Source organism: Leucoraja erinacea, chromosome 9 (genome assembly GCF_028641065.1).
Source record: "Leucoraja erinacea ecotype New England chromosome 9, Leri_hhj_1, whole genome shotgun sequence".
Classification (NCBI taxonomy): domain Eukaryota; kingdom Metazoa; phylum Chordata; class Chondrichthyes; order Rajiformes; family Rajidae; genus Leucoraja; species Leucoraja erinaceus.
Window position 1 is genome coordinate 13,127,472 of NC_073385.1, and position 25,922 is coordinate 13,153,393.

The following is a 25,922-nucleotide window of genomic DNA, read 5'->3' on the forward strand; positions in this document are numbered from 1 at the left end:
GAACCTGGAAGCTGGACAGAGGGGACAGAAGGTGAGTAAAAATTGTCTTCTGTGGGATTGAATATAAAAAATAAAGATTTGCATCCGCATATGGACATCAACTGCTGAGGTCATCTGTTGTTGGCCCTGATTTGTCCCGGTCATTTCTTGCTTCCAGTTCCCCCCTACAATCATCCCGAAGAAGGGTCCTGACCAAAAATGGAATCTATTCCTTTTCTCCAGAGATGCTGCTTGGCCCGCTGAGTTACTCCAGCATTTTGTGTCTAACTTGCTGATTCAGACAGTTTTTGATTATCAAGGATTCTGCGCTGACTCTTTACTCTGAAACACACGTTGGAAATTTAAACTTGGGCGCAACTAACATCGTCTTACTACCGTGGGAACTCTTTAACTCAGTGGGCAGGCAGCAGTTAATTGTTGCTCCCTTCAGTTTCCCAGGGGGTCGGGACGGGACTGGAGTTGGGAGGGAAAGGTAGGGGAGTCGAGGGAGAGGAGGGGGAGACAGATGGGGGTGTCTTCATTTACTGGCGGCGGGTGTTTGTCACTGAAACAGGCAGGTGAGATTTCACATCCACCTTGTGTGTGCCTCCCTCCCTCCCTCCCTCCCACACAGGCTGAGAGACTCTGCCTCCGTGAGTGTACGTCTCTTTCTCCCCCTCTCCCACGCACAGTAAGACCGAGGTACTGTGCTCAGTCCATCTGTGTCTCCCACATACACAGTAAAACTCTGCTTTGTGTGTGTATATACGTCTCCCCTCATTTCTCTCTCTCCCCCCCATCATTTGTGCCACGTGATGATTTAATTACACTTGACAGTTACAATGTTCATTCAAGATTTAACGGGAAAGCTCGGGAGACGGACAAGTCACTCGCACAAATAACAGAAATGCCGAGTACCGTGGGAACTTTTTGTCTAACCCCCCGTTATATCGTGTGATATCGTGCTAGACCACGACCACTTCACTCTGGTTACATCTTGCGTCAAGTCGCCCCGTGAGAAAGGCCTATAAGGCCTAGTGTGTGTGAAGTTGCGGGGAGGTTTACAATGTTTCTTATTTAATGTCCCTTGTCTAGTCTGAAATAAAGTTCATCATTGGATCAGAAGAAATATAATTGTGTGTGTTATATGATTATATACAGTTATATCACATTCATGTATGTGTGTATATAAACATTTTGTTCTTTAACAAGAATTAACAGAATTATGAACTAACAGAATTATGAATCTAACCCTATATCACACACAAAAACTTCCCCCGCAATGTCAATTACCCTGCTAGTTGGGTCGGTTCCAGTTACTACAAAATCAACTCAAACACTGCTTGTGAGCCATTTAAAAAGAAATGATTTAAAAAAACATTAAAAAAGACAATTACCAGAGTCAAATTTTATTCTTGACAAGAAGTATGAACTGACAGAATTATGAATCTAACCCTATATCACACACACAAACTGTTGCCCTGCAACATTGATTACACTGCGAGTCGGGTCAGGTAGGCTCCGGTTACTAAAATGGGAAGGGGAAAAATGCCCAGGATCCCCTCCGTAGTGTACTACACGTCAGCCCATTGTATTTTGCAGGAGTAGCCCATCTTGCTCTGCTCTAAGATCTTTGGTTTCTACAACTTGATTGGTCCACCAGCGGTAAATTAAATTGATTGGACATGATTTGGAAAGGCACACGCGTCTATGTAAGGCCCCACAGTTGACAGTGCATGCCAGAGCAAAAACCAAGCCACATAAAAACATAGAAAACAGGTGTAGGAGGAGGCCATTCGGCCCTTCGAGCCAGCACTGCCATTGTGATCATCCCCTATCAATAACTCATGCCTGCCTTCTCCCCATATCCCTTGACTCCACTAGCCCCTAGAGCTCTATCTAACTCTCAGTTCCACGAAGACAAAGGAATTGTCCGTAGACCTCCGAGATACGATTGTGTCGAGCACAGATCTCGGGAAGGCTATAAAACAATTTCTGCGACATTGCAGGTCCCGAAGAGCACAGTGGCCATTCTTAAATGGAAGAACTTTGGAACCACCAGACCAAACTGAGCAATCATGTGAGAAGGGCCCTGGTCAGGGAGGTGACCAAGAACCCGATGATCACTCTGACAAAGTTCCTCTGTGGAGATGGGAGAACCTTCCAGAAGGACAACTATATCTGTAGCACTCCAATCAGGCCTTTATGGTAGAGTGGCCAGACGGAAGCCACTCCTCAGTAAAAGGCACATGACAGCCCGCTTGGAGTTTGACAAAAGGCACCTAAAGGACTCTCAGACCAAGAGAAACAAGATTCTCTGGTCTGATTAAACCAATATTGAACTCTGTGGGGAAACGTCTGGAGGAAGCCAGGCACCTTTCATCACCTGGCCAATACCATACCTACGGTGAAGCATGATGGTGGCAGCCTTATGCTGTGGGGATGGTTTTTCAGCAGCAGGAACTGGGAGACCAGTCAGCATCGAGGGAAAGATGAACGGAGCAAAGTACAGAGAGATGCTTGATGAATACCTGCTCCAGGGCGTTCTGGACCTCAGACTGGGGCGGAGGTTCACCTTCCAACAGGACAACGACCCTAAGCACACAGCCAAGACAATGCAGGAGTGGCTTTATGACAAGTCTGTGAATGACCTTGAGTGGCCCAGCCAGAAACCAGACTTGAATGCGATCGACCATCTCTGGAGGGACCTGAAAATGGCTGTGCATCTACACTCCCCATCCAACCTGACGGAGCTTGAGAGGATCTGCAGAGAAGAATGGGAGAAATTACCCAAATACAGGTGTACCAAGCTTGTAGCGTCATACCCAAGAAGACTTGAGGCTGTAATCGCTGCCAAATGTGCCTCAACAAAGTACTGAGTAAAGGGTCTGAATACTTATGTCACTGTGATATTAGTAAAATTTAGTATGAGGTTAGTAAAATTTCTAAATGCCTGTTTTTATTTTTTTTATTATGGGGTATTGTGTGTGGATTGATGATTTAAAAAAAAAAAAATGTAATCCATTTTAGCTTAAGGTTGTAACGTAATAAAATGTGGAAAAAGTGAAGGGGTCGGAATACTTTGACCACAAGAAAGGGAGTGCTATTTTTTTTCCTGTTGTGATGACATTTTAATTTGCTTCCATCTCTTGCAGAATTGCAATTCTGGGAAAGCTAAATAACTTGGTGAAAGAATGGATTCGTGATACCAGTGAAATTAAGGTAACACTTAATTCAAATTTTGAATGCCCGCATTAAGTTACCATTTGAACATAGAATCACAGTACTGCAGCAATTGAGGACATCCACTTCAGTGCAAATATACACGAGAGAATGCAGACTTGTTACTATATTTCCAGAAGAAATTGCTTGCTTTCTCATCAGAAATCAAAGGCTGCATTATCAATAGACAACAGCCAATAGGTGTAAGAGTAGGCCATTCGGCCCTTCGATTCCAGCACCGCCATTCACTGTGATCATGGCTGATCATCCACAATCAGTAGCCCGTTACTGCCTGCTCCCCATGTCCATTTATCCTTTGTAGGAAATGGGCAAATCGTGGGTTAAGTGAAATTAGTGTTAATTAATAAAATAATATTTGAAACGCATTATAACTGTAACTATCTCTTAATAGGTTTTTCATATTATGAAACTTGATTAAATTACAACTTTCAAAGGAGTAGAAGCATGAATATCTATGGATAACACTAAGAATTTACTTGTATGTGGCCTTCACTATCAGGCATTTATTAACTCTTGCTTGCTATTGTGAACAATTTGTATACAGTTTCACTTTAATTATTTAATTTCCTTAGTTCATAACAAGCTTACTTCCTTATTGATCAAAATTCAGACAACCTCCAGAAAGTCTAGATCAATATTCCAGTCCGGTGAAGGTGATGCATCATTGGATGAGATTTACCCTAATCTTGTTAATATGGATTTTTTAAAAATTGCAATAAGAACTCTGAAATTTTGTTTTGGCATCTTGGCCAATATTTTTGCCATCAGTCATTTGCTGGTGATCACTTTGCATGATATCATAAAACATTTGAGATGTAAAAATGGTTGATGTGCTTTTAACATGCTGATTATTTCTTCATGGAAGATCATATAAATCAATTATAATGCTTTTACAAATCATTTTTTTTTATTTTTTTAAACAAATGTAGCAGAGTTGGTAAGGTTGAGTATTGATTGCAATGCAAGGTTCTTAAGCGTGAGAATGTCATACAGAAGGAGAGGAATTGGACTCATGAATCACTGGCTTTGATTGTGTCATCTGAAGAAACATGAACAATAAATAGCTTTGAGGTCTTACACTTTAATCAACAAGGAAAGAACATAATCCTGGGACTGGATTTTTTTTTTTGTTGTTGAAAAGTTGTTACCACCGATTGAAGGTTGGGGGATTGAAGATTGGGGAAGGCACAGATGAAGAAAGTCATTGTCATACAGTACAGAAACAGGCCCTCAACCTAATCTGTATATTTCTCATCCTTGCTGGTCCCACCTGCCCGAGTTTGTAAAAAAAAATCCCTCTAAATCTTTCCTATCCATGCGCCTGTACAAACATATTTTAAATGTGTAGGAAAGAACTGCTGGTGCTGGTTTAAATCAAAGGTAGACACAAAATGCTGTAGTAACTCAGTGGGACAGGCAGCATCTCTGGAGAGAAGGAATGGGTGACGTTTTGGGTTGAGACAGCGGTCACAGTGGCCCAGCGGTAGAGCTGCTGCATTACAGTGAATGCAGCGCTGGAGACCCACGTTCGATCCTGACTACGGTTGCTGTCTGTACGGAGTTTGTGCGTTCTCCCATGACCTGCGTGTTTGCTCTGAGATCTTCGGTTTCATCCCACACTCCAAAGACGTACAGGTTTGTAGGTTAATTGGCTTGGTAAATGTAAGAATTGTCCCTAGTGGGTGTAGGATAGTGTTAATGTGCGGGGATCGCTCGTCGGTGTGGGCCGAAAGGCTTGTTTCCGCTCCGTATCTCTAAATGAAACCCTTCTTCAGATCTTTTATGTTTTTTAAATGTTATAGTACCTGCCTTAACCATCTCTTCTGGCAGATGGTTCAAGTAAAGATTGTTAAATCTTTCCCCTTTCACCATTAACCCATGTCCTCTATTTCTTGATTCTCCAATTCTGGGCAAAAGACCGTGCATTCGGCCTGTTTATTTTGTTCATGATTTTGTACATCTATAATATCACCCTTTAGCCTCCTGCGCTACAAGGAATAAATCCTAGTCTGCTCAAACTCTCCCTAAAGCTCGACGACTCAAGTTTTGGCAACATCTTTGTAAATCTAGATGGCGGACAGCGGGGGTGATGCGCCGTTGTGTATGGCCGCTCCTCCTGCTGTCCGTCCTTTCACCCTTATTTATTTTTATTTTTGGTCCTGTTCATATCAGGTGTTTATTGGAGGTCTTCTTTTATGTGGTGGGTGGGGGAGGGGAAGGGGGAAATTATTTTTAACCCCAGTCCTACCTGGTCGGAGATGCGGTTTTTCTCCGAACCGCATCTTCGTCCTCTCTGTGCGGCCTAGTCGAACTGGAGCAGCGCTGAGCGGCGTTTCCTGCGGGGACTGCAGCTTCGACGGCGGTGTAGATGCTGGGACATCTACAAGGAGCGGGCGATGCCTTACCGGGTCGCCTTGCGGTAATCTCCGGGGCACTGTGACCGTTGACGGCACCGCGGCGCCTGGGATCCGAGATCCGAGATCGCCAGTGTCGGGGGTTCGGCCGGCGCGGCCTGTGAACTTTGGTCGTTGCAGTCTTCGGGGGGGAAGCGGCCGCTTCAGTCCTGGCCGCTGATGGATGTTCACCGACGCCGATGATCCAGCTTCACGGCAAGAGGGCCTGAAGACACCAGGCTGGCTGAGGAGGCCAGATATAGGCCCCGACCTCGGGTGGACTATGAGGGGGAGAACTGGATATTTTTGGTGCCTTCCCTCACAGTGAATTCTGCTGTGGGGGGACGTTTCATGTTGATTTCTATAGTGTACTGTTTCTGTGTCTTTTTTCTTTTTCTCTTTTTTCTCTTTTTTTGATTTGTATGGATTTATTGCATTGATCTGTTCAATTAATTTAATCAATCTCTGTAAAGCACTTTGGTTCAAATACTGGTTTTGTTGAAAAGTGCTATATAAATAAATATTATTATTATTATTATTATCTACTCTGAACGTTTTCTAGCTTAATGACATCAATCTGAACACAATGCTCTAAATGCAGCCTCAATGTCTTGTTCAACTGTGCTATTAACTTACAGATTATTTCTTCATGGAAGGACATATCAAATCAATGATAATGCTTTAACAAAATCAATTAAATAATTTTACAGAATCTTCCTCCATCCGTGATAGAAAATGTTGGTGGGAAAATTTTTACTTTTGGCTCGTACAGATTAGGAGTGCATACAAAAGGTATGTTGTACAAATATATTCTCTCATATGAAATGTATTTTGTAACTAGATGGAAATTGTTATCCTCTTGATGCTATACCTGTGTCTTTCACATTGATAGTCCAGAGACACATCTGCTTCATTTTGACTTTCTGCAGGCTAAGTCCATTGGTTCATTAGCACAGTTAAGATTCATCCTGTTGATGACCTCCTGTTTTCCAGAGTTGCACCTAACTTGGGTGGGTTGGAGTAAACAAAAATCCAGTTTGGAAGCAGCAAATGTGGTGGAGGAAGCACTGCCTGTTTATAGAAGGTGGAACTAGATAGGAAAAAAAGGGGCAGTCCATACGGTTTGGTTCCATGGTCCTATCTTTTTTTTTAAAGCACATTTTAGAATATTAAATTAATGGCATTGAAAGATCAAAAGTCTATGGTAACACTATGCTATTTGAAGCAAGAATTTGTCATTATACCACCTTTTTTTTAATGGGAAAATTGCAGAGTAAGTAACTTGGATGAATTGCAGAAAACTATGCAGGCACATTCAAATTATGCCAATTGGGTGCTTCATTTTGACTTTCTGCAGGCTGAGTCCATTGGTTCATTAGCACAGTGTTAAGATTCATCCTGTTGATAAATTCCCATTACCCATTTATGTGTTTCTGCCATTTCATCCAATTGAGTAGTGGGTTTTCTTGTATTCAACCAGAGAATGTCTTAGAGGGTAGAAGTACTTTGAGGTGTCTTTGAGTATCCACTGTGCCTCGTGATAATATCCATGGTGTCAATTAAACTTGTTACGAAACATTTGTAATAATCCCAACATAATATTGATGGCAGAATACAGAATAGTGATAGAATTGAAGTTTTCTTGCCACTCAATTAGATGAAGTTAAATAATAATGCCTGAATCAGAAGACAACTGGATGCCGCTATAGCGGCTCTGTACCGGCCCTGCTGAGTGCCCCCCACCCCCCCTGGACTGTCTCCCTCGGATGGTCATGTCGCACAGACACATCTGCACTTTAGTCTGTTTGAACTGGTTTGACTATTTTACTGTTCATTTTACAATCCATGTTCTCGGGGTATCTAAACCTAAATTTTATTAGTTATTTATGTTATGACATCGGATGGAATCTGCATACCAAATCTCGTTGCGCTTATGTGCAATGACAATAAGATTATTATTATTATTAGAAGTTGGACAATTAACATTGGTTGTGTTCAGTAAAACAACATTTTTACTCTTGTAGGAGCTGATATTGATGCATTATGTGTTGCACCTCGTCATATTGAAAGAGTTGACTTCTTCTCATCCTTCTGTGAAAAGCTGAAACAGCAAGATGAAGTGAGAAATTTACGGGTGGGTGCAGTGATATTGTATTCCTGGCACATCTGATGCTTGTTGCATTTGGTTACTCTAACGGCGCTCTATTTATTTTGCAGGCTGTTGAAGAAGCATTTGTACCAGTCATTAAACTATCCTTTGATGGTATAGAGGTATTTTATTAAATAATAAGTGACTACATACTTCAGTTAGATTTGTGGTATTTTTATTTAAGGTAATTCACTTTGAAAAGATAATGTTAAACTTCTAATAGTCAAAGATAATGCGATTCTGCAGTACTTAGTTATTCAACCCTGTGCTTGTTATTGTTACTGATATATTGGTAAATATTAATTCCATATATAAATCAGATTCTTGAAAACCTGATAAGAAAACCGTTCTTGTGCAATTTAGTTTTACTGCATTTTATACCGGTGGTTATAAATCTAATTGAATGCTGGGTATTAGTTACATGTATTTTGAGGCAAATCTTTCAATGTCTTACTCTTATTCTATTTTTGGTATCCAGCTAGTTTAGAATTTTTGTCGTTGTTTTAGATTGATATTTTGTTTGCAAGATTGGCTCTTCAGACAATCCCGGAAGATTTGGATCTTAGAGATGATGTGCTCCTTAAAAACCTGGACTTGAGGTGTATTCGAAGTCTTAATGGTTAGTAACTCGGATCAATGAAAATTGGAGAATCTGGGAGGGAATTGTGCCCTTGCTATTCTGGAGTGAAAATAGGTTAATGAGAAGCAGAAACTCTTGAGTTAATCGTTGCGGTCTGCTTGTACTCTACCCAAAATGTGAAATACTTAAATGAAATTTTGGGGTTGCCCCAATTTAAAGAAAGGTGTTCTCTAGATGGTTGTAAAATTCAAAGCCGTTTTTATTGCTCTTCACTCTCTTGCAAAATGATGTCCAAAACATTTGAGTTTCAGAAGTTTATGCAGCAGCTTTAGTTAATTGACTTGCAGTGCGTAAAGTAATTTTATGACATGGATTTAAAGTAAATTGTGCCTCTGTTTTATTTTCTGTTGCCAGGTTGCAGAGTCACAGATGAGATATTGCATTTAGTACCAAATATTGAAAATTTTAGGCTGACACTGAGGGCAATTAAATTATGGGCAAAGCGTAAGTTCTTCACAAACTTTTGTTTATTTATTTATGACCTCTTTTGGTTGGTGTCGAGCTTCATGTTATTGTGGCTACACCATGTTCCTTCCCTGAACCTTGCATGTCTATGAATAAATGTCCGCAAAGCTTTCGTAGTAATGTACAGTTAAATAGTCATCAGCATCTTGTTCCCTTAAGATTCAGTTTATTATAGGATTTGCTAGTTCATCTGGGTCATTCTATTAAAGATGCCAGTGATTGTGGTTAATCTCCTGTAAATGCACTGTAATTAAACACCTTGGCCGAGGAGAGGGTCACAGAAACCAATTACAGATCTTGTCGTTAACTAATCTTCAGTTTATGCTGGAAAAAGTATTTTTGTAATCACACAAGACCAGAGTTGTGTTTTACTGTGATACCATGCAGTTCATCAAACATGGAATGCTTGATTAAGCATTAAAAAATCCTGCTTGGACACATGGGTGCTATTTGAGTAGGTTATTCATGCTACCATGGTTAAATGATTAGACTCTTTGGGTCAGATGAATTGATTCTAAATGCAGTGCCCTCCATAATGTTTGGGACAAAGGCCCATCATTTATTTATTTGCCTTTGTACTCCACAATTTGAGATTCGTAATAGAAAAAATTCACGTGGTTAAAGTGCACATTGTCAGATTTTATTAAATACCATTTTTATACAATTTGGTCTCACCATGGAGAAATTATAGCTGTGTTTATACATAGTCCCTCCCGTCCCGTTCCCCCTTCTTTCCCCCCCCCCCCCCCATTTCCAGACACCATAACGTTTGGGACACATGGTTTCACAAGCATTTGTACTTAATTGCTCTTACTTACTTTCTGCCTATTATGCCTCCTGGCATGTAGGGCAGCAACAAAGGTCCTCCACTCCTGTATGTTCTAGGCTGGCTTCTGGACAGTACCCCACGTCAGGCCCATTTTCATTTCCTCCTCTACATTTTGACGCCAGGTGGTTTTGGGTCTCCCTCTTTTCATTTTCCCTTCCGGTGTCCAGTGCAGGGCTATTCTTGGGATGCTGTCTGATACATTCATCCTAGCATCTGTTGATAGCCTAGGAAGTCCATCACGCCCAATAGTGTTGATTCCTTCAGTTGCTGTTTCTGTAACATATTTGTTTCATGAGACAGGGTTGTTAGCCCTGTGCTCAACCTCCAACCTGGAGGACCAGTGGATCGCTCTTCGTCTCGCCTCTACTCTTCTTCCTGTCCAGCTTGGGAGACCGTAACAGGAGGCGAATCTCCCGCTGGCATAGCTCTAGGGGTCACTGAGACACACAAGCTCCCCGACCACGACAAGATTGCAATCCAACGGGAAGAATTAATTGCTCAAGTGTGTTTAATTGCCTCTTTAATGCAGGTATAAAATTAGCTCTCAGCTCTCAAATTTCCTCCAGTCTTTCCATCACCGTGGAAACTTTTATTGCTGTTTATCAACATGAGGACCAAAGTTTTGCCAATGAAAGTCAAAGAAGCCAGTATGGGACTGAGAAACAAGACCAAACCTGGGTTGCGGCCTCTCCCGTCTCACTCACAAACTCCTGGGCAGCTGGGGGCTATGCGTGAGTGGTGTAATATTGTGTTGGGGGAATGGGTGAGTGGTTGAATATTGCGGGGACCAGGCCTCCCGTGTGACAGGGACCCGACTGGTCCCACTTAGTCTAGTAATAAAGAAAAATCCCCAAACACCTGTCCAACAGATCAGAAACACTCTTAAAGAGTCGGGTGTGGATTTATCAATGACCACTGTGAGGGAACCATTCATATAGATTCAAGAAGTTGGTGTAATGGTCTAGAATTTAGTTAATTGAATAATAAATATTGCAATTAATAAAATTATTTTAACCAACATGTTTATAAAATATTTTTTTCAACAGGCCACAACATTTATTCTAACATACTAGGCTTTCTGGGTGGTGTCTCATGGGCCATGTTGGTGGCAAGGACTTGCCAACTGTACCCCAATGCTGTTGCATCAACCCTAGTACACAAATTCTTCTTGGTTTTTTCAAAATGGTGAGTGTGGATTTCTGTGATTTCATGACATGTGCTTGTTAATTTGTGGTATACTGAATTTCTTTGGTCATATGTGTAAATACTTTGCTAAGAGTTAATGTAATTGAGGTGTTTGAAATGATAAAGGGATCTGATGGTGTAGGAAGGAACTGCAGATGCTGGTGTCAGGTGAAGGGGCCCTGCATGAAATGTCACTTCCTTTTCTCCTGCCCAACCCGCTGAATTAATCCAGCATTTTATCTTATCTGAAGAAGGGTTTCTCTGAAGAAGGGTGTGAAGAAGGGTTTCGGCCCGAAACGTTGCCTATTTCCTTCGCTCCATAGATGCTGCTGCACCTGCTGAGTTTCTCCAGCTTTTTTGTGTACCTTTTATCTTATCTGATGGGTTTAATGCTGGGAAATTATTTTCTCTCATGCAAAGGTGGCAAAATCTTAAATTCGAGCTAGCAAATGAAATGGAACCGGAAACCATTTTTGTGCACAAAGTAAATGAACTGTGTGACCATATCTCCCCGGTGGATCAATATAAATTGAAGGCTCATACCAAGTTTTGTTCGGTTGTAGTATATGGTGAGGTTTGGAAATGGATGGGAGATGTAGATTATTCCTGTGCTTCAATGACCGAAAGTGCTTAAGAGATTGAATGGTTAATTGCTGTGTTTTTATCTCTATCTTTGAGATTTTGTTTATTGCAATGGATGTTTGTGACCTGTGGGTTTATGCTTCACCCAAACATCCTTCTACCCCTTTCCTCTGATCTATATACTCTATTCCTTTGAGTTCGAAGTGCTTGTTTCTCTTGATCACACTTTTTTACACAATTCATGGACAATTTACCCATCTAGATCATGTTCTGGGCAGCGGTATGTTTGACAAATTTGCTATGATTTATTACTACCAGTATTTAGTGCTAGAGTTTTGATCTTGTCCATAGATGGAAACTTCCATCTTTAAGTATTCTGATTAACCTGGCCCACTGCATGTGATGTGTGTATGACAACAACCTGGCCCTTAACCCCAAGAAGACCAAGGAGCTCATTGTAGACTTCAAGAAGTCTAGGGGCGGCACGCAACCCCCCCATCTCCATCAACGGGACGGAGGTGGAACATGTTTCCAGCTTCAGGTTCCTGGGGGTCAACATCTCCGATGACCTCTCTTGTACCCACAATACCTCAACTCTGGTCAAGAAGGCTCACCAGCATCTCTTCTTCCTGAGGAGACTGAAGAAGGTCCATCTGTCTCCTCAGATTCTGGTGAACTTCTACCGCTGCACCATCGAGAGCATCCTTACCAACTGCACCACAGTATGGTATGGCAGCTGCTCTGCCTCCGACCGGAAAGCACTGCAGAGGGTGGTGAAAATTGCCCAACGCATCACTGGTTCCTCGCTCCCCTCCATTGAGTCTGTCCAAAGCAAGCGTTGTCTGCGAAGGGCGCTCAGCATTGCCAAGGACTGCTCTCACCCCAACCATGGACTGTTTACCCTCCTACCATCCGGGAGGCACTACAGGTCTCTCCGTTGCCGGACCCGCAGGTCCAGGAACAGCTTCTTCCCTGCGGCTGTCACACTACTCAACAATGCACCTCGGTGACTGCCAATCACCCCCCCAATCCCCCCCCCCCCCCCCGGACACTCCTCCCACAGGAAAAACACTATGACTGTATGCATGTAAATAGATTTATTTATTGAAATCATATTCCATGTCGCTCTTCCAGGGAGATGCTAACTGCATTTCGTTTTCTCTGTACTGTACACTGACAATGACAATTAAAGTTGAATCTGAATCTATCTCTATTTCCAAGTTTCTTGTGTTTGCAGATAGCTTTCTTACCAAGAAATTTGGCTCGTTATTCTTGAATTGGCTGTTTGATGCCTGTTTGCCAATTTGATTTAAGGAAACCCACATGTTGATTTGGCTGGATGTAATTTGTTAAATAATTCGTCCTTTTGGATGTGGTGAAAATGACCACATAATATATCTGGTTCATTTTAATTTTCTTGGGAAAATTAGTTTTCCTAACATTAATTTGCATGATCAGACTTTAACTTCTGCAGTACTTGTGCATATTTGTTTCGTATAATCGAGAATTTTTCTAGATATTAAGTGCAAATGAGGCTGCAGCAGCGGAGGAAGATGGACACCCTTCGAGGGGATATAGGAGAATAAACTAATGGAAGAAGTTTAAAAAAAAATTATGCATGATCATATTGACATAGCTTGATGTCTTCCCTAAAATATAATGTAGATGCCCTTATGAAATGCGTGACTGATAAATATCAGTGCTTTGTTTCTGCTGGCTTGGTATTTAATGTATTTGTTTTAACCATAAACTATCCATATTCTATTTTGTTGATTTACATGTATACTAAATCCAAAGCATTGTAACAAAGTTGCAGTAAAGTATATCAGCTGGATCTTACGGTTGAAAAAAGTAATGTACAGATCTGCCCCATCAGTGCACAGTGGTGTGGAGCAGACTCGCTAAAAGCTCTGCGTGTGTATACGGGTGGTTCTGCTGCGTGTGATTGTGATCCAATTTCCAATCATTTGGAATTGGCAATGTGAAGTGTCTATTGGCTGTTCCCAAGTGTTGGTTGTTAACAGCAGGTACTTCTGTACTGGCAATCTAATCAGGACAAACCAAAATACAAATTAAGTGACCAAATCCAAATGTATTTAAATTTAATCAGTCTTAAAATTTGTGTGTGCCGATAATATATAATATATAATGAGCCCTTGGTTGGGCAAGGTGAAGAGCAAAATATGCCCAAGTGGAGAAATCGATGGGTTTCCTTCACAATTCAGTTTTGAGATTGTTTTTGCCTGGCAAAAGCCAGAAGATCTTTTTTTAATCACCAGGTGCGCCATTACTCTCAACTGCATGCACCTGTAAAAGATCTAACTGCCAGTAGAACTCGGCCAATCAGGCAGCATCTGTGGATGTAAAATGATTTCCTCCACTGCTGTCTAATCCGCTGGGTTTCTCCAGCAGTTTTTTGCTCGAGATTATTCAGCTGCTGTCTCTTGCGTCTCCTGTAAAAAAAATCTGTTGGTTAATTTGTACAAATACAATTACGGTAAACACTAAGATATGAAGCATGTTTCTGAGTTATTCAATTACTGAGAAAGAAAGCTAATGATGTGCTTTCATCTGCTTGTATTTTGGTATTGGATTTGTGAACAATTAATAATTGTTTCTTTCTTGGCAGGGAATGGCCAAATCCTGTCTTGTTAAAACAACCGGAGGACTGCAATTTGAATTTGCCAGTGTGGGATCCACGGGTAGGTTTATAATGAGCTGTCAGCCTCGCGTGTGAGGGCATCAGTTCACTGTTCTCCACTGTCGTTCCGTGCCACTGCAGAAAGAGTCCGATCTGCTCTCGGCCTCTTGGAGTGGCACCTGATCCAATCAAGCCCCAGAATACTGCAGGGCTTCTAGCGGCCCACTCCACCCACGCCTCAATCCCGACAAAACGACCGCAAATGTGCTATCCCTCGCCCCATCCGACCCGCTCAACCTTCCTGGCCCTGGGTGCATTCAACAGCTGACCTCTGGACATCCTGAACGTCTCAGGGTGGTAAGCTGCCAGCCCACTCGCCCATGCTGTTCCTTTCCTCTGTCTGCCACCGTTGCCATTTTGAAGATGAAATGACATCCTTGTAAAATTTAAGAAATTCACCCTCTACATCAATGACGACCAGTTAGTCCATGATATACTGATAAGGTGTTACAACATTGGATTATTATCTTGTGTGTAGGTTAACCCAAGCGACAGATACCACCTCATGCCAATTATTACACCCGCCTACCCACAACAAAACTCAACATACAATGTCTCTGCGTCTACACGGGCTGTAATGATGGAGGAGTTTAAGCAAGGCAAGTAATTTTACATTTTGGGTGGAAGCTTTTGTGCTGTGTTATATTAAACTTTTCCTAAGGCTTTGATCAGGCCTATTGGTCCTTCTGACGTATTGATTATAGAGTTAAGCAATCCCTTTGTTCCCACAGGTCTTTCGATCACAGATGAAATTTTAATGGGTAAAATGGAGTGGTCCAAACTCTTTGAGGCTCCAAACTTCTTTCAAAAGTACAAGTATGTATTCAATTACCTTTATGAGTAGGATATATGAGTAGGAGTTGGCGATATGCAGAGTACTGCCCTGCCGACTACAAATTCAGAAGGTTCAGAAGGTACATTGAGGGTTAGCTGCAATTTTGCTTGCAATTCAGGAAACGTGACACATCTTCTCTTCCTGTCCCCAAGAGGAAAGAAGAAGTACACGCTCCAGATCTTTTGTGATTCATTCCAAAGCTGCGAGTAGCCAAGTAGTAATATTTAAAATAAGTAGCAACATTGATTGTGCCAAGAAAGTTTTCCCTTTCAACCAGGTTGCTGGTGACCCGTGTTCACTATGACCATTTAATATGAATGCCAACTTTGTAGTCCGACCTAATGTCATATTATTGCACTTAAACTCTGGGAGTTCACTTGACCTGTTAATTAATTTAAGATTTTGAATATTTTTTTACGTCCCCTTGAATACTTTCTTCGGACACCTAATGCCAAAATTCAGTAGTCTAGGAGCTACATTTATTATTAGGACATTTTTTCTGAATCTGCCACTGGATGGCGCATTCCACCTTCAAAATACCACATATGAGAATGCTTGTATATGATATTCCAAATGATTGTTGTCTATTTTCAAATGCATTAAAAATATTGATTTTTAATGTGCTGTGTCCTTTTGAGTTTTTCTGCACTGCAGTTCATTCAAGGAATCACTTGTATAACTTTAGAAAATCATCCAATACAGCAAATTATTTGACGATTCAGTCGCTAAAAATCACAAATTTTCAAAACAACACTTTGTTCCCCTGATGCATTTCCTGGCCCTGGGAATAGCTGTGCCATAGGGGCCACTAAGACTTGCTTTTGATTTGATCTTGTTTCTATTCTGAGTTTAGCTAGCACACACCCTCTCAAAATGGGTTGGGAAAGTCTGACCACAATTATGGATGCCAGGTGTATTAAATTGCTGCAGATGGGCATATGAATGGAACTTTACTGTGTTACCTGAAACAGAATGGCCTGGATGCACTGGTGCAAGTTTATAAGGTCATCACTTTAATAAGGTATTGGTATTTAACCCTTTAAAAAAAACGTGCATTAGTAAGGAATTGGTGCTTTCAGTAAACCATGGGCTTTGCCCTGTATGCTGAAGTAGTTGTTTCATGTTTGTGGATTTGGATATTTAAGTTGTAGGATCTTGCAACAGGCCAGATGATAAGCTGGTGAATCTGAAATTAGAAAAGTTGTGAATCTAGATGACTCCATCTACATTATTATCCAGTTTAAAAACATAGATGCACTTATAAATACAGTGCTGATATAATTTTATAATCCTGATATGTCCTGTGAGTTCATCTTTGACTAGGGTTGATATTGTTTTATTGAGTTACGTTATCAGCCATATGATGATCAGCCATGATCATATCGAATGGCGGTGCAGGCTCGAAGGGCCGAATGGCCTACTCTTGCACCTATTTTCTATGTTTCTATGTTAGGTTTGGGCTGACTGAAATGATGGAAGTGTGCATGTATATAAAAGGTTTCTTTCCTGACAACTTAAATCATTTTAGATTTTTTTAAAAATTGTCAGTAACTAAAACTGAATAATGCGTATGACAGATGACCTTAAACGTTATTCTGAAATTCAGTTATTGCTTAACTGGCACATCTTTTGAAGATGATTTAACCAGTTATTATTTAAGCTGTTTTTTTTGAGCTGGCACTCCTTGAATAGATCAGTGAAGAAAATCTTGTCAAAAACCAATAGTTTGTTATCCCCTGTTTTATGGGTTGTGGTTTTGTTCAGCGGAAGTAGATTAAAAAAAGAAGTGTCTTGAGCTATTGTGATAAATATATTTTTGACCTAGCTTTGTGCAATACTGTGCTTGTTTGGGCAGGTTATTTGGCAGTATACTGGTGCCATAATAAATCAATTATGTTGCCATGAAGGATTATTATTTGCTTGTTGAAAAATACAATATTAAGATGGATTTCTTTCAAAATATTTATTTTAAGTGAGATTAGTGTTTAGGATCGGAATAATATTTTCCAACATGATTTGGCTCATCCTAAATGTGGTCTAACTATAAATTGCAGGCTAATGTGTAATATTGCTAACCTTGTTATAAGTGTATTTGTCTTCTCAATAAAAGCATTTTTCCTAGCAAAATGGTGGCATGTCTGTCTGTTACCAATTGTCATGAAATTCAAAATACAATTAGTAGACAGAAAATTAAACGACTTAAAATAAGGTGAGTTTTAAATTCTCAGGGTATAACCAAAACTTGCATAGCTCCAAGTTGAATTCTGTTCAGGCTTGAAGATAATATACTTGGACTGTGATAGTTCCCATTAAAATTGGCTCAGAGGTAAATATAAGATTGTCTAATAACTTCTTATAGAATTGTGGTTTGGGTAGATTTATTGTCTTGGGTCGCATTCATTGAATTTCAGTGAATAGTGTATATAACGGTCAATCTGGCTTTCATTTCAGATCTGCAGTTTATTTGTTTTGTAAGATTAAAACTAATGTAAAATTGCAAAGTAAGGAACTTTTATTTTATACGGTGAAAATACGATCCTTGATCTTCATAACTTCATCAGTTAATGTGCCCTAAAAGAAAAATAATGGAAATCTGAAACCAAACCTTGTGCATTGTGTAAGATTAGGGTTGAGCTAAACATTGATCTCCACCACTCTTCCTTCTCCTCTGCCCCACCATCAACCACAAATGGCTTATAATGCCGTAGCAGTCAAAACACTTGAACTATGTTTGGTTTGTGAACAATGTTTTTTTCCAATACACATCCCAGCCTATGACGAAAGATGGTCTGAAGCTGAATGTCACTTGGTTAATTTCCTCAACTGTCTAGTTTCCTTTCAATCACTCCACTCCCCTCAAATAAGTCTGGGGAGAAATTGACCAGGAGATTGTTCCCACACTTGCTGGATAAGATACATAAGTTTGGTAATTTGTCATGGGCTTTGTTTGTCTCTCTCACACTATGTGCCTCTACCATGAATTCCTATTTTAACGTGTGGTTGTATTTTATTGGTTTAACTGCAGTCAGTGGTACTCTGAATATTCTCCTGCATTCCTAGTTCCAAATGAGTTTTGGTCATTATCATCCTAACTTTCAAAATCATACCAAGAGTAGGCCCTGGGTTTAGATTATAATATGTGGGTGTGTGAACACAGTGTGAATGCTCCAAGTGCACACGTTTCCGAAATACATTTTTGTCCTGGATATGTGTGATTTGGAATCGCCATGCTGGAGTGTAAGTTAGTGTTGGTCTGGATAGTTTGCAAACCTCGGTATCACTGCCAAAGTTGACATTGCAGAATTTTGGCAGAATTCCAAGTGAAACGAGAAAATTAGAGTAAATGAAAACTGATCCTAGTGTCATAAGGAACTGGATTCTTGTGCAAAGCACAAAGTGCTGGAGGAACTCAATAGATCAGGCAGCATCCGAGGAGGGAATGGGCGGTTGATGTTTTGGGTCAGCACCCTTCTTCAGACTGATAATGGTAAGGAAGATAAAGCTAAAAAGAGAGATGGACTAGACAAAGCCTGGCATGTGATGCGTAAATAATACAGGGGGTGGGTGCGGCGGGGGGGGGGGGGGGGAAAGAGAAGGGGGGGGGGGGCGAAGCTTGAATGTCCACTGGATGGAGTAAGTGACAAAGGGTTGAGTTGAAAAGGAGACAGGGTGTCAGAACTGAAGCTCTCCCGACAGTACAATGTACTTGCTATTGGAAAGAATGTAGGTAAATTCCATCAGTTGAAACCTTGCGTATGAAGCAATTTGAAGGGATAGAAGCAACTTGGAATAGATTCTATACTGTCGGATAAATTTTAATCATGGGCAGAAGTCCCAATGGAAACGTGACTAATGTGCTAGAAAGAGGATCCTTAACAGATTGAATGTACGTTAAGAGAAAGGAGGTAGGATCAATGTTTGGAACTTGCGAAGAAGAAATCCATCCTAAGAAATTAGAGGTGTTCTGTTTCAGTTGGCCTTGGCTGAAAGTTTCTAGGAAAAAGGGTTAATAGGATGGACATAAGGACTTCAAATAAATAATCGTGTGGCAGGTAATTCTGAATAAATAACATTGAAAACAGAGAAATTGTGTATTAAAACAGCTAAAGAATAAACAAAAAATGTAATTAAATCAGGAGGGAGAAAGTAGCGAGCATCTAAAACTGGTTATGTGCCCCAAGTAAGTGCATACAGAAAGTAAAGAGTACAAAGTAAAGGACTGATTTGTTGGCAAAAATTCAATATATAGTAGATGCATGACATACTTGTTAGCATCTCTTTTAATTGATTTTGGAGTTTTACTGACAACTGTTAAGCTAACAAAATAGTTAATTATTTTCTCCAACTCCTTTCTTGTATAGGACTGTGACATTTGCCACATTCCAATCCATTGCAAATATACACTATTACAAGGAATTTTACAAGATCGCCCCCTGTGCGTTCATAACCTCTGTAACCAAGTTCTTTCAGGACCATTGTTTGCATGTTGATAGTTCGGTGGTCTGTCAATTTGATGAAGCCGAGTTTTAGTTAAAAATATAAGAAGATATTAAATTGGTTTCTGGGCTAGCTTACAGCTTATATTTAGTGTCAAATTAGGCTTGCCTTAGGTTGTGGGTGTGTGTGAGATAATAAATCCTATAACATTGTCTCCCAAGTGACAGGCAGAGGAGAAGCTATAGAGATAGCTGGTCAAATCTTTGAAGTGAGATGCCATAAACCAAATGACAAATGTTTATGGGGAGGAGGCAATAAAGGAAGAGAGCTAGGGTGGTCTATTTGGAGATAAGGCAAATGGACAATGTTTTTAGTATATCTTGTACCATGTAAACAAAAGGTTTGATGTGATGCATTCTGTGGAAAACCTTTTCCTGTACCTCTGACCATGACTAATGTCTGGAATGTGCTAAGGGGAAAAAAAAACCTATTTAAAGCAATGTAATTCTGTTGTTCAGAGAAGGTGGCTGAGGACAGTCAAGTGTCTGTGTTGGTCACTTGACTGGAGTTCTCCCTCCCTTCCATCGGCCGATGTTAAGTAAAGTTTTGAACTGGTCTACCAAACAGTTTGTGTGGTGTCTGTTTATTAAGAAGCGAACCTGGTTTAGTAGTTAAGATAAGTAGCTTTTTCAAATTTAAGCTATACAAAGGATGTCATTAAATTGGAAAAAGTACAAGAAAAACCTCTGGGTCAGGCAGGTTTTTAGATGAGGAGAGGCTGAAAAGGCTTTTTCTCCTTTTTTCCTGCAGTATAGAAGGCTGAGGTGTGACCGTGTAGAGTTTATAAAATAACGGATGTGGATAAGGTGAATAGCCAGTGTTTTCCCCAGTGGTAGTGGAGTCTACAACAGCTAAAGAGCATAGGGTTGTAAGGAAGAATAGGGACCCGGGTGGCAACATTTTCACAAAGGATGTTGCCTAAATGGAAGGAGCTTCCAGAGGAACTGTTAAAAGGCACTTAGATGGGAAAGATTTTTTTTTGGGGGGGTACAGGCCAAGTATAAGCAAGCTGGACTAGTTAAGTTGGGCATCTTGGTCAGATAGGGCGAGTTGGGCTAATCGGCTTGTTTTCATGTCTCGCCCGATGATTTGAGTCCCATTAATTTCTCCAGTACTTTATTAATTCTTCTTCATCACTGGTAAGTTTAGTCTTTTGTGAATAAAGCTATGAAAATAGTTTATTACCTCAACTACTATGTTCCCTATGATATTTCTTCTGCCTTGTCTCTTGGGGTCTCGGATTTACATGTATCTGTTTACACAATTGTAAGCAGCTCTTAAAATCTACTTTTATTTCTACATTACTCGTTTTCTATATTTTTTGTTGTCATTTGTAGATTTCTAGAGCATTGTTAGGTTTAAACTTGCCAATATTTCCCCTTTTAATCTAATGGTACCCTTAATCTGTTTTTCATGGAGATTTAAGTTCTCTATGGACAATTTTGCCTTTATGGAATATTACTTGAAATGCCTTCCTTCGTGGCAGACCATCTTCAGTTAATTTCCCAATATTCCTACAGTCGGCCTACTAATTTTTTCGTAATTTAAAAAAATCGAGCATCCAACAGTTGTTGCGCTCAAACTTGACACCTGTAACTCCCTCTTTGATGGGAGTTCCATTACATGGAAAAACGCTTCATCCTGCGATTTTCCGTAACACGAGGCCACGCCCTCTGTGCAAGCAACGAGCTGAAATAAAATGATTTGTTCCACAAATTCTGAGAACACATTTTATTCATTTATGTGAAATTTTTGGTTGTGGTTTGTGAATTCCATACCACAAATGGCCACAATGAGGGGGTTTGCCTATATAAATTCTAAATTACTGCACATTTCTCCTTGCTGTGAGATTGCCAGTTGCCTCTGTTGCATTAGACAAACAATATTCGCCTATTGCAAATTCATTCTGAACCTGTCCTCAAAGCTGCCTTCACCATTTTGATTTGATCATTATTTATGGAGTTCATGATTTGATCATTATTTAAGTTTGCAGTTATCGTCACCTGTTATATCCCCATCTTTCTGTGTAAGGGTGTCTATTGGTGGGGGTGGGTATGTGGAAGTCTTGGTGATTAGGGATGAAATTCAATTAAGAACAGACTACAAGGAAAGGTAAGTGAGCAAATCAAAATGCTATGGGCAGAGTTAAGAGTATTTAAGACACTAGTATGAGTTGTACTGTAGGTCGTCTGTAGCATTTTGTCAGGCGTAAAGTGTACTAGTCCAGAGATTAAATAAGTTTACAGAAAAGACATGCGATTGATTTAATACTGCATGAGATTGTAATAATTGGACAAAGCCATATCAAAAATATGAAGTTGAGCTTTCTTGAGTTTATTGCGAGTATTGTTGTGACTGTTCTCGAACCAGCAATGTTAAATTTGATAATGATTAGTGCGCTAGATTCATTAAGCAATCAAACAGTGCATGCACATGCATCAGTGAACATAAAGTTACGTGGGGTGACAATTGTTCAGTGGAGTTGTCGCAAATCAGCCCTGATCACAAAAAGCAGTCCCATCAAAATTGTTGTCGACAGTCATTATGTTAATATTTTTGTGTCTTGTCACAATCTACAGTTATGTAACCACTCTGGTATCTTTTCAGACTTTGATCCCTCTTCATTGTTACTCTTGTGGAAGATTTTAGAAGGCATGATGATCCTTGCTTCTCTCCCTCTACTATCGCAATAAAACAAAGAAAAATGCTGGGTATATTCACCCTGGGTGACATCTGTAGATAAAGTAAAACAAAACTAGCTATCCATGGCATCAATCTTTCATCAGTTTGCATCGTTTTCTGTAATTACTGGAGATTTGTGAAATACAATTCCTTTAGCCCTGTTTCACCATTTGGTAAGACCATGGTTTTATCTTCATCTTGGCTTTGATCTCTTCCGTGTTCCGAATCAATTGATCTCGGCCTTGCTTATTTATGATGACTAATTCACAACTTTGGATAAAATACAACCTTAAATGACCCTCAGATTCTGAGATTATATTCTTTTTATTCTTCCTATTCCATTGTTTACTGGGATTTTGTTGAGGAATTGTTGATTTAATTTATATTCCCCAAAGTTACTTTCCACTGGAAACTTAATACGGTCCTCAATCTTTTTTTACTCGTCCTTCTGTAGCAAATCAAAAAGAAATGACGCTGATTAAGTAGGTAACTTTCTTTTTGGAGCAATGAAGAGAGCTAGGAGCAATAATGTGAAAGTAGTCATTCACCCGTGTTCATCCTTAGTTCTTGTTTTTATTTCACGCTAGTGTTCGGGCAGATGTGTCCAGTGGTGTTGCGTCAGCTTTGGTTATATGCCAGTGATAAGAGTAAAAATTAGTTGACCTTCCTACCTCTATTATTGATTTGAACTTGAAGCCTGGGACTAATTTCTGCCTCATTGGCTATTTCTACCTCTTCTTCTCCCCCCCCCCCCCCCCCCCCCTTCCTCACATCTTTATACTGTTTTCTGGTTTCTCCCCCCCCCCCCCCTTCCTCTTTCAGTCCAGATGAAGGGTCCTGATCCCAAACGTCGATTGTCTATTTCCCTCCACAGATGCTGCCTGACTTACTGAGTTCCTCCAACCGAATTATTGTTGCACTAATTTTTACCACTTCAACTAATTCTGATGCTTTTTTATTTTGATAGCAGTATTCATGATGCACAGTAATGGTTAAATCAATCCTATTGTAACATGGAACATAGAACAGTACTGCTCACGAACAGGCCCTTAGGCCCACAATGTCTGTGCCGAATATGATGCCAAGACCGATTTTTATCTTCCTGCACATGATCCATGTCCCTCCATTTCCTGCCTGTCCATGTGTCTTATCAAAAGTCTCTTAAATGCCTCTATTGTGTCTCTCGCCCTTTGTGTAAAAGAGAATGTGCCCCTCACATCTTTTAAACTTTGCCCTTCTCACCTTAACTCGCGTTGTCATCAGTTATGATAGTTGCATAGTAATTCGTAGGTTGGAACAAGTGTTGGCATTTTCTTTTAAGTGGACCCTCCATGGTGTTGTTTGTTTTGTAATGTCTGAAACATTGTGCATGTCTTGTGCATCTGTTTTGAAACTTGACATGACTAATTGCCATTTTGGGTTTGGAAGCCACAACGCAGTATTGGACTTGTAACCTCGATAGTTATAATAAAAGAGCTTGTGAATATGTTGAATTTTTCTGTTTACTTGGTTAAATGGTCCAGTGTAACTCCTGCGGGCGTAGGTGTTTATTTTGTATTGCTTTGTTCCCTTGGTTATCCAATAACATGGGGTGAAAATGACAGACATCATCGCTACGAAAGCCGCATCAACATTTTATAAAAGGGAGAACGGTCATCAAGTTGAGGTTGACCGATCAAAATAATCAAAGGACGAAATCCCAGCCTCGCTCAAGTGGCTCCAGCTGGGTGCCTGTTCTCTGGATGGAAAACAAGGATTCTCCCGGGTTCCTCTGAAGTCCGTGCCTTTTGTAACACAACATGATATCTGGTGTGCTGTCAGAATACACTCATGGCTGAAAACCAAATGTTGAAAGAAAAATGATTTTGCCCAAATTTTGCAAATACATTTGTGAATCATTGTTAAGTTTTCTGCTGAATTGGTGCTTGCTGCTCAGATGCACGTGTTATGCTTGTGGCAAATTAGTGATTTTAAAAACAATTTGGACTAAGTTATGTTAGTCTCAAAGGTTTCAACTTCTGCTCAGACTTTTTCCTGCTCGCAGGAGTTAAACAATTACCAAACACGTCAGTGCCCAGCTAGACAGTGTACAAATTGGTAGAAGGGTAACTTGCAGGTGGATGGGTCATGAATTTTGATCTGTGGTTTGTTACCCTAATTGTTTGGTTTAGTGATCTGCTTTAATGCAATGTGTATGTAGATTAAGTTTAAAACAAATAAATGACTTTAATTATTGGATGTGACTTATTCAGTTTGTCATTGCTACTTTATTAACTGATGCTCAATACCAAGGTTATTATATTACTGGTGATGAACCAATTTCAATGAAGAAAAGCAATTGTTGACTAATAAATGAATGATCGTGTGTGATCAGTTGCACTAAATGAGGATTAATGTAACAGATTTAAATTTTCATTAAATGTAACTTACAGTACCTTACAAAATTGTTAAGGGGGGACACCAAGCTAGAACCTTGAGGAAAGGTTAAAGTCTTCTACAACTTTGACCTCCTGTGACATGAGGTGAAAATGTTGCTCGTGTCCCACCGTAGTGGACTATGATGAAGCACCATCAATGTGGTGGTTTGTTACTCTTCATGGAAAATGGTTTCACTGATCTGTGAATCCCCTTTCCACAAAGTTCCTTTAACCAAAAAACAATTGTGTTTAGATCCTAATAGCAGTCCATAGTTGGAAGTTCAAATCCATTGCCATCCATAATAGTTGGAGGTTCAAATCCATTGCAAGACGTCACAAAATCTTGACGTTCTCAAAGGAGATATAGTTAAATTAGTAACCTAAAACCCAGAATTAAACGGTGTTCCCGATGTTGGGGGAGGGAGTCCAGAACCATGGGCCACAGTTTAAGAATAAGGGGTAGGTCATTTAGAACGGAGATGAGGAAAAGCTTTTTCAACCAGTTGTGAATCTGTGGAATTCTCTGCTTCAGAAGGTAGTGGAGGCCAATTCTCTGGATGCTTTCTAGAGAGAGTTAGATAGAGCTCTTAAAGATAGCGGAGTCATGGGATATGGTGAGAAGGCAGGAACGGGGTACTGAATGTGGATGACAGTGAATGGCGGTGCTGACTCGAAGAGCCGAATGGCCTACTCCTGCACCTATTGTCTATTAACCTGAGAAATCAAAGCAACAGAATAGAATTTTCAACCATAAATTATTTTTTTAAAAATGTAGAAAAGGTATGTAAATTGGAGGTGAATTAAACTATAAAGTAAATTGAAGAGTGGTGAGTATTACACACCATGGCTGTGGTACTTTAAAAAAAAAAATAATAATAATTAAAAAAAAAAAAAAATTCTAAGCACAAAATAATTTTATGTCCTCTCCATTTCAAAGGCATTATATTGTGCTGCTGGCGAGTGCTCCAACGGAGAAACAGCACTTGGAGTGGTAAGTAATGGAGACTTAAAATAAACAGTGTTGTTGGATATGATTGTGCCATGACGGATCAAATACTATTGGGGAATTTTCTCATTACTTTCACCACAGAGTTTAGGTTCAACACTGGTGTTAAAATGGTGGTCAACATCATGTGACTTGTCACATTTAGATTTCCGCATTAATTATGGCTATTTTCTTTACCTCTGAGATAGCGAGTGAAACCATTGAACCACACAGCAAAGTAAATCGGAAAGAATAGGAAAGAACATATGAAATGTCTTAGACACAAAATGCTGGAGTAACTAAGCGGGACAGGCAGCATCTCTGGATAGAAGGAATGGGT

General features: G+C 40.1%; 1 protein-coding gene across 3 annotated transcripts in view; it reads left to right on the top strand.

Moving 5' to 3' along the window:
* The window catches only part of LOC129700025 (poly(A) polymerase type 3-like), a 58,861-nt gene that overhangs the window by 18,608 nt on the left and 14,331 nt on the right, over positions 1-25,922 (top strand). For 2 of the 3 annotated variants that reach the window (XM_055640174.1, XM_055640175.1), the window contains exons 3-13: positions 3,135-3,201; positions 6,326-6,407; positions 7,640-7,749; positions 7,833-7,886; positions 8,272-8,383; positions 8,759-8,848; positions 10,745-10,883; positions 14,095-14,167; positions 14,645-14,765; positions 14,898-14,982; positions 25,535-25,588. In XM_055640174.1, coding sequence (XP_055496149.1) covers positions 3,135-3,201; positions 6,326-6,407; positions 7,640-7,749; positions 7,833-7,886; positions 8,272-8,383; positions 8,759-8,848; positions 10,745-10,883; positions 14,095-14,167; positions 14,645-14,765; positions 14,898-14,982; positions 25,535-25,588 — 987 coding nt within the window. Of the gene's footprint in view, positions 1-3,134; positions 3,202-6,325; positions 6,408-7,639; positions 7,750-7,832; positions 7,887-8,271; positions 8,384-8,758; positions 8,849-10,744; positions 10,888-14,094; positions 14,168-14,644; positions 14,766-14,897; positions 14,983-25,534; positions 25,589-25,922 lie in introns of those variants that run through there. The other variant, XM_055640176.1, reaches the window with a different exon arrangement.